This window comes from Diabrotica undecimpunctata, chromosome 3 (genome assembly GCF_040954645.1).
Source record: "Diabrotica undecimpunctata isolate CICGRU chromosome 3, icDiaUnde3, whole genome shotgun sequence".
Taxonomy (NCBI): Eukaryota; Metazoa; Arthropoda; class Insecta; order Coleoptera; family Chrysomelidae; genus Diabrotica; species Diabrotica undecimpunctata.
The window spans coordinates 45,887,316-45,902,385 of record NC_092805.1 but is presented as its reverse complement, the minus strand read 5'-3'; the positions used below and the strand labels follow the sequence as shown (position 1 = coordinate 45,902,385).

Genomic DNA, 15,070 nt, shown 5'->3' with positions numbered 1-15,070 from the left:
GGACTGATCTACACAATTTTAAATTTTGGATAGTTCATTGTTCAAGACATGACCCTACAAAAAAAAGGGCACTAATTTTGATCTATCCCAAAACAAAGTAAAAGTAACTTCCGCCATTTCAATTTTAACGAACAGATTTGAGCCACAAAAATTGGATATTTTTTTTTATCGAACTTATTGCACAATATTTCAATATTAATTTAAATATGCTTTAGTAATATTTATTGATTAATATTTTTTTATTTTTGACAACTTATAACTATTACAATGCGATGTAAATAGACATTTCCCATTCCCAGAACCTTCCAATTTCGCAATATTCTTTTTCATTACATAGCTATGCCAATAATGCAAAATTAACAGTAAACTGTCGAGTACTGAAGCGTAAATAAAAAAGGGTAAATTATTGAAAATGATACTTGGTTTTCGTCGTCACCTTTAGCTTATAATTTTAGAAAGGTTTGCACATTTTTTTGTATTCATTAGACGATCGTCAAAATGTCACATCAAGGTAAATGGATGTCTGATTATTTCTAAAAGCTTTTATGTTATCAAAAGGGGCAACATAATATGCTTAAAGGGAGTTTTGCCACTGAAAGAACAAAAGGGCGATATCAGAACTTTTACGTTCATGGAAATTTGTTTTTAATTAATGGATTAACATTAAAGATTGCAATAAATATGTAAATGGATTTTAATATTAAAAAATTAACTTTAGGTAAATGGTTAGAAGCTTAATTAAGTTATTTAAGAAGTTAAGAAATTAATATGGATGTTTCCACGGGCTCGAATGAGATTTTAAACAATTTTGATTTAAAACTTTTTAAAATACAAACATTTAAAACAGATTAAAGTCATTTTTATTAACTTTTAGGTGAGCGGAGAACCCCCCAAAAAATGACCATGACCTATAACTCGTTGATAACCGGGTAAATTTGGTTCTAGTACTACTAGTAAAACTTTTTTAATTAATATTTTTCGACTGGGCTAAGGAAATGAGTAAATGCACAAGAAAAAAGTAAAAATGTTCATTTTATAATTTTTATGAATTTTTATATTTAACCCATGATAGTTCATCTCAGTTAAGATATTCCAATTTCCAATTTTGACTCGTTATACTATTGAAATTTACACAAAAAATAAACTATATTTGAAGTCTTAATTTTAAGCAAATATAAAATGGCAAGTTTTTGAAAAAATCTTAATGACTCACATTCCCTCTAAGAAGAAAATTCACTCAACCCAGATACCTACGGTATCAAAAGGATTGAGCTCTGGTGGGACTCTTTCCGTGTTATCGAGCCCTAGGTGACTTGGTATGCTGGAGTATCTGCCAAAAATGTTTATACACATCTTGGACGTCGCGAGGAGTACAGCTTTGTGTATGGCCTTATAGAGATGCTTATTAGACATAGCTGTTTTATGTTCTCTAGGAGGTTTTTAAGAATAAAACCAGTAGTAGATAGAATAATAGGTACTGTCTGGGTATTTTCCATTCTCTATTGTCTCCTGATTTGTATTTGTAGATCTCTGTAGGTGGCGATCTTTTCGTTGTATTTAACACGTAAATTATTGGTGTTGGGTATCGCTACAAAAATACGTGTTGTTTGCCTAGTAAGTTTATTACCTAGTATAAGATTCGGTCTATTATATGCCACTGGTTGGTCTATAAGCACAGTGTGGTCCCAGTTTAGCTTGTAGTTGTTATTTTTAAGCATTATGTCAGGAACTTATTGATAATAAGGAAGATAGTCGGTTTGGAGAAGACTTCTGGCTGAATAATCTTCCTTATGAGTCAAGGTGTTCTTTATAATTAGTACCGACTAATGCCTGGCAGCCACCGGTAAGATATTGGATGGTTTCTTGGGCTTGGAATTCATATTCGGATTTGTCATTTTGGAATTAAGGATCTTTAACGATATATTTCAGGTAATTTTTAGTTGTAATAACTTGATCCTGAATGGCAAGTAGGAAACCCTCGGTCTCAGGAAACATATTTCCTGATGTCAACCAGTAGTTCGACGCTGTATTGTCGACATATTCTTGGCTGATCTCATTGAGTCTCATGTCACTCATGCAGAGGTTTACTCACCCAGGTGCGCATTTTTTCTTGCTTAGTCAGGTGGTTTATGCGCATTCCTTGTTCCCTCAGTTTAAGCGGCGTTGTATCATCTACTCCGCAAATTATTATTTATTACACTATTACTACAGTAAGATGTTTTTCTGTTCTTTTAGCATCTTATTTGTTCTCCATATTTCTCTCAATAATTTTTACTTATTACTCTTAATTTTATCTACTCTTATTATTCCTGTTAATATTCTCTCTGCACCTCTGGTACTGTAGCATTTCGATTTTCGTATTTATGTTAATACACCGAAAAATATTCTCAATCTTTTTGCGTCGCTGAGATTGATAATATAAACATTTGAAGTTTGTTTACATGACACAGATGAGTATTTATTTTGATCGTGATGCCGCTTTAGGATATTTTGCACGTCAAATAAACAGGAATATCTCTGTTTATGCTTTGTTTATACCGGGTTGGGCGAATGATGTCACACTGCAATAGACCACTATAGGGGTGAGGTCATTGTTTAGTCCGAATTTTTCTTTTTTAAATTCGTAATAGTTTTTCGTTATTCGGTTTTTTGTTATCGGGAATTCACTAATGTAAGGTAAAGTTTAGTGATCAGTTAGTGGAAAAACTGTCATAAGTGGAGATTTAGATTTGGAAGAGATAGCTTTCGGTGCTAGTCTTCAAGACCGGCAATTTTTTTAAGTTGAGAGGTAAATTTTTGCTCCAAATGTTATTTGGCAGTTTTTGTTGAGTTAATAACGGATTGTTTGTGCTGTGCTTTATCTAAGAGATTTGTAAGACGGCGTTTCCAACCATTTGAGAGGTCCACATGGTTTAAAGAAGAAATTGAGTGGTCGAGTTTTGAAGGTTGCAGTTTGTTGACATCCAGGATAATCCGGAGCCCGAATCAGTGTCCAGATTCCCAAAAATTATTCATTTCCACGTTCCAATTGTCTGATTGTTCATGGTCACTCCAGACCAATTCCAGCTCGTGTGGGACACAGTTGTGTGTTGTTTGCAGTGTTTTGATTCAATGTCCATCCGAAAAACTTTCTTAAAGGAAATACATCAGCCATTGATACCAGGTACTTTTTATTAAAATTATTCAAAGTAAAAATAAATAATTTTTTATTAATAAAAAATTTGCTTTCATGACAAACTAAAAAATTGTAAATAAAACTATAAGTTTTATGGATTAGCTAATTGAGTGTATGTGTTACGGTCATTGTGATAAGTCCGGTCTGTATTAATAATAACCGGTAAATATTAATAATAACCTTAACAGTTGGTCAGTGTGAATAATAATGCCTTTATAATTAGATTAACCGGTTATTATGAATACTATCCTAACAGCTCTGGTAAATGTAATAAAAACGCATTTTAAGCTTCGCTACTGTTTATTTATGAAACTTGGTAATAAAGTTAAACACTTAAACAGAACTTATTAATCAAAAAACCTAACTAGACATGTAATAAGTAAAAACAGACTCGAATTTGGTAATAAAGTTAAACACCTAAATATAATTTATCAATCAAACAAACCTAACTAGACTTGTATTTGGTAACAAACAAGTAAACATGGATTTGTATTGGGTAACAAAGTTAAAACACTTAAACAACATTTATCAATAAAAACACCTAACTAGACATGCAATAGGTAAAAACAAACTCGTACTATTACAGGATTAGCTGTAAGTACATAGTAAGCTATAAGTACATACAGCATTAGCTGTAAGTTACCAGACTATAATTACTTGTTTTTGCAGGACAGGTTCTCGTGGCACTTAGAATTACACAGAACACTTGCTTTTTTATACCTGCAACGATTTGAGTTGCATTGGCCACTACAATTGCAGTGACGGAATCCTTGACCACCTAAATTCGAATCTTTACGGGCGTATTTCCTGAAACTTATTTCAGTACCAGGCACATCATTGACTGAAATAAGTGTTTCCTTGCAGGTGGTAAATTCGTTTCTTGCATAAACTTGGTTTAAAATACCATGCTTGGTGCCTAGCTTATACAGCCTTTCATCTTCAACAGAAATAATAATGACAATAATATTTCGACTATCGGCCTTAACTTTATCAACTTCTGGAATTTGCACTCTAACACTTTTACCTACATTTGCAACAGGGAATCTATCATTAGAATGCTTTAACATTCTGTCAGCTTGTTTTATAAGTGACTGTTTAGCAAGATCTCGAATCTCTTGAATTTTCTTTGAAGTTTTCTCAACTTCAGTGCCATCTTCTTCGTGTCCCTCATTTTCTTCAACTCCACTTGTCTTGTCTTTTCCATTGTCATTGTCTTTTCCATTGACAGCAACTATTGCACATGCATTATATTCTATTGGGCAGTTAGCGTTACCGGGATATTTAACATTCGCTAATTGTGAATCCTCGGTTGTACTGTTAACATCCAAAATACCACGGTGCTTTGCTCCATCATCAGCATCATCGGACTCATCTACTAATATTGCTTCTAAATCTTCTTCGCTTCAATTTCAGTTAAAGTACCAGCAAGTAAGGATGTTTTTAATCCTACTTTAGCCTTACAACCGAATAGTGCTTCGTATGGACTACAGCTAATACCGGAATCGTAAGCTCTGTTTTTCATAAATTGGATGAACTTTATGCCTTTCGACCACTGACTCATTTTGTTTGTCTCCAGCCATGTGGCCAACATTTTTTCAATATCTTGGTTCGCTCTCTCTACCGAACCTTGCGACTGACTGTGTCTGGGTTTTCCGTGGACAATTTTCAGTTCGTCCCACATACTGCAGACTTCTTCAATAATCTTTTTTGCTAATTCTCGACCGTTATCACTGTGTAAAATGTGTGGAGCTCCAAATATGGTAAACACTTCCAATAAATGGTACGCAACTTCTTCGGTACGCTTGGTTTTTAATGCTCTGAGCTGGACAAATTTGGTAAGATGGTCTTACCATAATAAATTTATAGTCACCATCCGCTTGTAACTGCATGTCAATAAGATCGACTTGACATCTCGAACTAAATGCACTACTTAAAATTGGCTTCACAACGAGTCCTTTTTTGGAACACTCATTTTCTTTTGACACGGTACACAAAGATTTAAGTAAACCTTGACAAACTCCACAGTGATGTTCTTATATTTCGTCTTAAGTTCTTTCATCATTCTGTTGCGGCCCCCATGTTCAATTGAAATATAAGTCTCGTGAATGATATCGAAAGTTTACTCCATAAATACATAATAAACAATAGGATCTTTGTCGTTGTTTGTCTTTGGTTGTTTTAACTTTCATTAAAAATGCATAATACTCATATTTGATAAATAACTGATAATTGTTTCCTTTTCCAGATTTAAGCGTATCAATTTGATCGCTAAATCGTGCTTTCATGGACTCAAAATCACTCATTGTTAAATAAAGTAGTAGGTGTGCACAGAACACTCTAAACTTCACACCGCTTGTTCAACTACACCAAAATGTTTTACGACACATTACCGCTCCCGACTAGAGATTTACTATCACTGTGGTAATAAGCGCGCTTTATTTTAACACTGGTATGTCGCAGTGACCAATACACTTACTTCCCTCCACCCCGCAAGCTTCTAAGAACTTTTTGGTATTCAACATTTATCACGTTTGAATACGGAATTTATTAATAATAACCGGTCAATGTGATTATTTCTGGTATATTTATTACTTTTACCTATCTATTCGGATTGTATTAATAGTAACCGGTAATTATTAATAATTCCCATTTAATCATATTTACCGTAACATATGCATTTGAGTGATCTTATTTTCTTTACTTTTAGACTTCTAACTTTCTTCCATAAACTTTTGTTGTCCCTGTAATATTGTTTTATTGATTCACTCAATTTTGTTTAATTATTCTTATTAGTTTTTCTACTACGTTTCTGGATACTTGGTATTTGTTTATCTTCACTTATTTTTGTCGAAATAAATCTGAATTTCACTATTCCGCCTTTTTATTAATCTTTTTTTTACAACACTAGAAGTCCTTAGATTTTCTACTTGGCGAAACCAGATTCAAATTTTTGCCACTGTGCTTTCTACAACGTGCAAAGCAGACAGATTGATAAAGTAGCCGACAAGGAAATCAATAATTTGCATTCCACATGCCGTTCATCATGGCAAAAATTCTTAGTGAATTTAGTTTCTAGTACTCGAAACCGAGTAAAGAACTAAAATAGAAAAGGGGTATTAGATTTATTTCAATGCAGGGCATCTGCCAGCCGCTTATACGTATTTGGCTAATAATGGCGATATGGCTGCAATTATTTAGCGAAAAGCTTACAAAACTATATAATATCGTTTCCTTTTATTTAACTTGATTTTTTCCTGTGTGTACTTAAAAAAACAATTTAGAGAATAATACAGGTTACTTTTAATCAACCGGTAACACTATTTTTGCGCAAAAATAATGACCATATTAGGTCTGCTGCGTTGCGATTTGTTATCTGTAACACGTGTGCCAATAAATTGGAAATTTTTGAGTACAAGCTTCAGAACAATACAAACTTATTTACAAACTTATTTACTTTGACAAATAGTTACTGATTTTTGAGAAAAATGCTACTTTTAGAAGTTACCGAAAGCATAAAGTACCGTCAGCCATTTGGAATTTACTATTGGTTATTCCAACCTCTTTATTCTTTGATATGAAAAAAAAATAATAGAAAAAATCTCTAAGTGATGCAGAATTATTAAATGTTCTTGATCATTTCTTGTTTGACAAGAGACCGGTTGATCTAAGCTCCCAAACTGACGAAGAATCTGACGATAAGGCGTTAAATAATTCTAATAATGCTGTACCAAAAAATTCAAGTACACAAAAAGGAGAAGATCTGGCTTAGTCGATAGAAAATGGTACACAAGAAATTCAATGGATAAAATTATTATAAGTCAGCAGAACGAGACAATTGTATCACACTTGAACTGCATCACACTATCCAGCTTATGTATAAGACAGAGGTTGTGTTGTAAGAAATGGTTGCATAAGCTATGTTGGAGATTAATAGACATGTCATGCGTAGGTGCTTATATAATATTCTGTAACGTAAGAGAAAGATAATCTCTTTTAGATTTTCGAAAAGGAGTTGATACGAGTCTGATGGCTCATAAATTTCAGCAAATTCAAATTTGCAAATGATGAAGACAGGACGACTTTTTTATCAAGTAACCAAAACAAAATTTGTTTAATTTATTAATGTGTTGTATTTTGAGAACAGCTTCCGAAGTAAAGATTGAAACGTCAAAGGAAAATTATAAAGTAGAATAGTGGCTTATTCCTAATAAAAACATTAATTTGTAACATAGTTCCATGATATAATTTCTTAAATTTACTTAGAAGTAAACTTAAGTTATGTAGCCAAGAACACTATCCATATTGTCACGACCTGCGGCTAATGAACCAAGTTCGAAGCAAAACTCCTCTTCATAAACCCATAAATTATTTTCAAGTATCTATAGGTATATAATATTCGTAATTACGGTTATAAACTTCGCGTGTCCAGATATTGTTGCATGCATATATACTAACCAGCTTAAACCTTCTCTGATAATATTGCCATAAATATTTCACAACGAAACATTTTCATTAGACCTCTGGGAGACTGGATACATGGCATTACAAAAGGTCTTTATCTCATGATCCAAAAATTTTAATTAATCAATTCGCGCAAAACAATACCGAGATACTTTATTTTAAAATAAAAACAAGAAATATCCTGTGAATTCTCGTAATCTCCATATTTAGAAAATTAGAAAATTATTCGCCAAATAAATTTCTGCTATTTATTAAATTTAAATTACAAAAAGGATTCAATATGTATAACATTTGAAAAATGTTTTATTTTACACTAGGCTTACAATCTGACTGACTGATTATTATTAAGAAATTAATTTCAACTTAATCGTGATAAATTTTAGGTATCCATTTGTATATTTAAGGTATTATCATTTACATTCTGCCCTAAAATATGTTTATACCTCTATTTAATATATAGATAAAACAAAAAGAGAAATCAAACGATTTCTACCTGGCGAAACCGAATTCAAATTTTTACCATTGTGCTTTCTAAAACTTGCAAAGCAAACAGCTTGATAACTTACTCGGCAAGGGAATCTAAAATTGCATTCCACATGCCGTTCATCATGGTCGAAATTCGTAGTGAATTCAGTTTCTGGTACTCCAAACGGAGTAAAGTAATAAAACATAATGACGGTATTAGATTTTTGTTTCGATACAGGGCAGCGACAAGTCGCTTATACGTATTTCGACCTCTTTAGGTCTCCCCAGAACGGTAATAAAACATAATGACGGTTATTTGTTTTGGTTCAGAGCAGTGGCTATACCGTTCTGAGGAGACCTAAAGAGGTCGAAAAACATATAAGCGGTTTGTCGCTGCCCTGTATCGAAACAAAAATCTAATACCGTCATTATGTTTTATTACTTTACTCCGTTTGGAATACCAGAAACTGAATTCACTACGAATTTTGACCAGGATGAACGGCATGTGGAATGCAATTTTAGATTCCCTTGCCGAGTAATTTATCAAGCTGTTTGCTTTGCAAGTTTTAGAAAGCACAATGGTAAAAATTTGAATTCGGTTTCGCCAGGTAGAAATCGTTTGATTTCTCTTTTTGTTTTTAGAGGGTGTAGTTACGTCCGTATATAGTTATTTTGATAACTATTGTCTAGGACAAGAAAGATTTTTGTTTTGGTTCAGAGCAGTGGCTATACCGTTCTGGGAAGACCTAAAGAGGTCGAAATACGTATAAGCGACTTGTCGCTGCCCTGTATCGAAACAAAAATCTAATACCGTCATTATGTTTTATTACTTTACTTCGTTTGGAGTACCAGAAACTGAATTCACTACGAATTTTGACCATCACTAACGGCATGTGGAATGCAATTTTAGATTCCCTTGATAAGTAATTTATCAAGCTGTTTGCTTTGCAAGTTTTAGAAAGCACAGTGGTAAAAAATTGAATTCGGTTGCGCCAAGAAGAAATCGTTTGATTTCTCTTTTTGTTTTTAGATGGCGTATTTACGTCCACATATAGTTATTTTGATAACTATTGTCTAGGACGAAAAAGATTTTTGTTTTGGTTCAGAGCAGTGACTATATCGTTCTAAGGAGACCTAAAGAGGTCGAAATACCGTCATTATGTAATATATAGATATATCTCTAACATATGTCTCTCCGAGCTTTTTCTGCTGTTTTTTGTGATTTTCGGTGTTTCTGTATCATACATTAAATTATTCTCAACTGTTTTACAATATTAGAGCTTCACAATATGTATGGCCTATTCTTATATGTTCTGTATCTAGCAGAATGTTCTGTGTTTCAGCTCCTTTTAAAGCCGTTTAACGCTTATTATCTTTTAAATTACCTGGAAGTTATGTGGAATAACATCTACTGTTTCGGTTGATGAGACTAGAAGATTTCTGTCTTTGTCACATTGAATACCATATTTTTTATTGCCAGAAGTTGAAAAATTGTTATAGTAGACCTGGTGGTACCATTCGATGCGCGCTGGAGATGGAACACTGGCAAAGGTATAAAATACCGTAGATATTGACAGAAAGTCAGTTTCTATCAGAGTAGTACTGATTTGGTAAAAGCTTTTAACCTGGGTCTTGGAGTATTGGTCTAAGACCAAACCATCCCTTCGGCGACCAAGCATTGATTGATCGCTTTCCGTTCCTTATCGGATCAAGTAGTGATTTATTCGACCACCTGTAACCTAAACTAAGTAGTGATTAGTATTTCCTCTTAATTTTTGGGTACTGAACAATACATCGTCCTTTCGTTTTGTGGATCGTAACGTCGTCGATTGATTCATTAGCATTGGTATTTTATTTTTATTGCACATATTAAATAAAAGTAAATTTTATTTTGTAGTTTATTTGTCATATATTTTTATTTAAATTAAACTTGTAATGGGTTTTACTGAATCTAACAAAGCTGCCCGTTACAAATTGTGTAAATAACGGCATTATATGAATCTGAGAGAATTTTTCTTACTTTAATACCACTTTTTTCGTGTTTATATTTACTCACTACAACGTTAATTTATATCTTTTTATAACCCACATTTGGAAATATTTTATTATAGAGTTTCTTAAGGATACAGTGCCATTTATGTTTCTCCGTCTAGGAGAAGATTACGATGTTCATTTAAGGAGATCTAGAAGTTCTAGAAGTCCACTAATACTAATCAAGTGGACGAATTTCTTGTTGGTCATTTTATAGAACTATTAGTAGTATCAATATAATAATAACACAAGTTGTGATGATGCTGATTTTACTCAGTGTTCTAAAATTGACATTTAAATTACGCTTATATTTTTATAATTCTTATACTAGTTTTTGTTGTCTATTTTGTAGATCAAATATTCAATTTTTAAACTCCGAAGTTTTGCAGGTACTTTCTCAGCATTACCAGTCCGTTTATTGTCAATTTACTATTAGGAGTATGTCAAGACCTTACGACTATCTAGTTATTTTGACCGTTCATAACTTATTTTTACTTTAAAAGACTTTAGAGACTTTAAAATTGCCAATTTGTTTTTAAATTAAACAGGTTTTCCGATAACCTTTTTTGGCATGAATGGCAGTCTTAGAATAATATACCTGCATGTATATGGTATTTTTAGTCCTAGTGCCTGAACATACTGGTATTGAAGAAAACGAAAAGCGGACTTAGTTTCCAGAAGAGGGACAAGAGAACTATCCACAGGCGCAGAAGCTTTCGTTGGCATAATAATAATCTCAGACAAAAAAAAAACAATATTGGATTGGATGAAGTGCACAAAACGTAACCACTGGTGCGAACAAACGGGTCTCAATTATTTAAAGACCTTATGCATGAACCTTCGAAGAAGAGATCCAAAGATCTTCTAGCTATGATTAGAAGTGATCTACGAATTATCATAGGGCACAAGAAACGGAGTCACAACGGAACGGAAATTGCACAAATATTTCCTAAAGTCATCAAAAACGTTAGGAAATAATTGACTGCCCGGTTTCACGCATTGGATATTAATAAACCAATAGTTTTGGTTAATCCTGTAGAAATAAATATTCAAAAAATTGCATCGTTGTAAAGGCGTTGAGGAGGCCTTTTGAATAAGGTATCCCGTAACCTCGGTTTGTATTTAAAAAAATCGTCGATTAGGTCATTAAACTGATGACGTAATGTCCATCACATACGGGGTGATTGATTAGTGTAATAAAGCTCAGTAGACGCCCTATAATAATAGATAGCAATAAAAGTTAATCACAAAAATAATATAGGTAACTTTAAGGTTCACATCATAAAATAAGATAAAACGTTACAGGGTGTTCAAAAACATAGTGGTAGACCAAACTTTTGTTTTTTTTTTAATATAGCACCCTGTATTTAATTTTATATTCGAAATGTTCTTTATTTTCTTGTTACAAAGACATAAAATTTTGTTATGTTTTACAAGATATTTATAAAGTTATAACCAATTTTCTATGAAAATCGTAACAAATTCAACTGCATGTAATTAAAAAAAAAGCACAAAGACAATGACTATATCTGTTATATTTATTATTTTAATTGTCAAAATTTTTAAAACTAATTGATATTGCTAATTTTTTTTATAGCTAATACAGGGTGAGTCAAAACGCAAGTACATTATTTTCTCAGTTATATTAAATAAAACACCCTGTATTTTATGTTACTATCGAAAAGTACCATTACCATATTTTAATTTTTAATTTTATATTCTCTATATCTAAATTTATTAGTTTTTGTAATATTTTCCTTTTTCAAAGCACATTTTTAAGTCATAAATAAGCCATGACTGAATAATTGTCAAGGCTGACAGTTCGCCATAATTGATGCGCCACCAATTCGCCATAATGCAATAAAAATGCATTATTATTAGTGACAATTATTTATCATGAACTGTTTCCTGAGAGGCTACAACAGCGAGCGTTGAAATATTTTTTAACGATCGGTTTAACCGCACTGGTTCAGTTACATATGTATGAAAAACACGAACGAACAAAAAGTACTGTGATAGAGGAAAACTAAATAAATGTGTCGCTAGCAGTTACTGAAAATCCACATACAAGTCTATTATTTTCAGAGAAAAAGAACTAACTTACTACTCTTGCATAAAAAAAAACAGAATGCACCCTTATGGTCCAGTGAATTGAATAATTGAATATTGCACCAAGAATTTATTCAGAAAGATTTTAAAAAGAGAATCGTATTTTGGGAATGGTTCCTTAGATAAAATCAATTAACAGAGATTTCTTCGATAATGTACTATTTGGAGATGAAGCTACATTTCATAAAAAGGGTTGTGTTAATAGCTATAACTTTCATTATTACGCCACAACTAATCCATACCACATAGTTACACACAGTCAAAATAGATGTGTAGTAAATCAATTGCGCACTTCATATATGTCAACGAATGTGGTTTTTGCATGACGGTTCTCCTGTTCCCCATAATGCATCGATTCAAGATTAACTGTTTCCTGATAGATCGATTAAAATAAATGGACCAGTAGCGTGGCAACCCAGATCACCACAACTTATTCAATGAACTTATTTTTTTGGAGTTAGGTTAATAATGAAGTTTATAAAATGCCTCCAATAAAAGGGATGAGATGAAATATATAGAATACAAAATGTATTTCGAGTTGTTAGTGAACAAATGCTTCGTAATGTAAGTGACTTATTCAGTAACCGTTTTCAGGGCTACATAAATGTTTTCGAAGGTCATTTTGAACATCATCTGTGTAATTAAATATTAAAAATATTTTATTAAAAGTAGTTTTGAATTTTTATATAAATGTTGTATTTTGTGTATGTGTTTTTTTTTTGTAAAATTTATACATAATAAATTATTTTTATGTTTTTATTTGTTTAATTGTTACATTGTTATCACCGAATTTATAATCAGTAATGGTAAACTGCCAGTTTTAACAATTCAGTCATGGCTTACCTACTTAAAATTTGTAAAAATTTAGACACCTTGTGTCACTTTTCAATAGTGACATAAAGTATTATTGTATTTATAGTAGTATTGTATTTAAAATTACTGATAAAATAATGTGCTTGCGTTTTGACTGACCCTGTATTCTATATACAGAAAATTATCATAATCAATAATTTTTAAATATTTTAAAAATCAATTAAAAAATGTGGCACCAATAAATTATTGTTAATGAGCTTCTATTTAATTATATAGGGAGTTGAATTGGTTATAACTTTGTAAAAACACTACACAACAAAATAAAACTATATTATGCTGTAATGGGAAAGTAAAGGTAATTTTGAATATATAAAAAAAAACAGGGTGTTCCGTTTAAAAAAATATAAGTTTGGTCTGCCACCATGTTATCGAAAGCTCTGTAACATTTTAACTAATTTTAAAATATGAACCTTAAATTTGTCTACAATTTTTGTTATTAACTTTATTGCTACCTATTATTATAACGGATCTATTGAGCTGTATCACACTAATCTATCACCCTGTAGATAGTAATTGCTGGTAAACCAAAAATTAAAATTGACGAGTTGTAATGTTTTGTTGTAAAGGCCTCTGTTTCAAAAATATTAAATTTATTCCTTAGGTTTGTGTTCCAGAAATGAACATATCATTTTAAAATATAAAATAAAAATATAATTCTTTACACTTTTCTTAGTGTAGAATAAGTAAAATATTCACTAATATCAAGTTTGCTCGGGATAGCCGACTTAGTGGCACCACAGCCTCTTAAATAGTTTTCACACCTAAATACAAGAGGGGTAATCTACACTTTTACGCACCAAGTATTATTTTATCACTTCATTCTCACGCATTGCCCTTGAGGCATGTGCATTTTAAAACACTCTCAATTCACGTATAAAATATTTCTCTACGCCGAATTCGGGCATTTTTCTCATAAATACGGTTTTCTCTTTTACGTGTGATAAAGAAAGAATTATTTGATATTGTACTGTCAGCTACGGTCGTTTTGAACCTCTCTACTCTAAAAATAGTTAATTATAAGTCGATAAACTAAAGGTGATTTTATTTCTCTGGAGTTATATTTGCTCACATTAACAATCCTTATCCTTCAACGGTCACTGAAGAACCAAACCTATGGAGATACATCCACTCACAAGTCCTTTGAAGTAAGGCTTGGAATCAAAAGATTTCCAACCCTCGAATGTAGGGATCCAGTTACAAGGCCCACTCAGGTTTGTATCATCCTCTTTATTTAAAAATAAGTTTTTAAAATGGTTTATTAAAATTTTCGCTTCATTACCATATTTTGACATTTGACGTTTTGACCCGAAACGCTCTATTTTTATATCACCTGTCATACTTAAGATAACGTCCAATTATGTATGGGACTGTTTATACATTTTCTATCTATCTATACAAAGATTTTTACAGATGTCGCCGCCTTCCTTCTTTCAGCCAACGTCTTCAGTCCTTTCTGTTCTGCCATTCTCCATCTCTAAGGTCTCGTCTTTCCATGGCCTCGTCCACTTCATCCCTCCATGATCTTCGGGGTCTACCTCTTTTCCTTCTTCCTATTGGGCTCCAATCCGAAGTCTTTGCTATCCACCTTGTATGATCTGTTCTTCTCACATGTCCATACCAAATTAAACGTTTTTCTTCGATGTAGCTGAGTATGTCTTGTTCTACTGCCATTCTTCGTTTTATCTCCTCATTGATGCGATCCATTTTTGTCACTCTGCAGCTTCTTCTCATGAACTCCATTTCAGTTGCTGTGATTTTGGACCTGTTTCGTTTATTTGTTACCCAATTCTCTGCTTCATAGGTCATTATACTGCGTACCAAGGTGTTATAAATTCTCTTCTTTGTATTTCTGGTAATCTGTCTATCCCACGTTCCCCGTGGGATAACCCCGTTCATTTGTTTAATACATGTTCTTGTATGTGCTAATCTGCTGGTTATCTTTTGCTCGGTGGTTCC

The 15,070-nt window shown here is 32.5% G+C and overlaps 2 protein-coding genes across 2 annotated transcripts in view; both read right to left on the bottom strand.

Annotated features, from left to right (window-relative positions):
- The window catches only part of Ac78C (adenylyl cyclase 78C), a 757,610-nt gene that overhangs the window by 643,905 nt on the left and 98,635 nt on the right, over window positions 1-15,070 (bottom strand). The gene's annotated exons all lie outside the window — the stretch shown is intronic.
- On the bottom strand, window positions 3,829-9,780 carry LOC140435766 (uncharacterized). Its single transcript, XM_072524486.1, has 3 exons — window positions 9,487-9,780; window positions 4,637-4,997; window positions 3,829-4,568 (listed from the first exon to the last, which is right to left on the bottom strand). The coding sequence occupies exons 1-3, from the start codon at window positions 9,778-9,780 to the stop codon at window positions 3,829-3,831; spliced, it is 1,395 nt and encodes a 464-aa protein (XP_072380587.1).

Excerpts from the sequence above, each read along its gene's own strand:
- LOC140435766 (XM_072524486.1), bottom strand. The coding sequence starts at position 9,780 with ATGCTTGGTCGCCGAAGGGATGGTTTGGTCTTAGACCAATACTCCAAG. Across the intron at positions 4,998-9,486 it reads TTATTCCACATAACTTCCAG|CTCAGAGCATTAAAAACCAA; the intron begins GTAATTTAAAAG and ends AAATTTGTCCAG. Across the intron at positions 4,569-4,636 it reads ATACGAAGCACTATTCGGTT|ATTTAGAAGCAATATTAGTA; the intron begins GTAAGGCTAAAG and ends GAAGCGAAGAAG.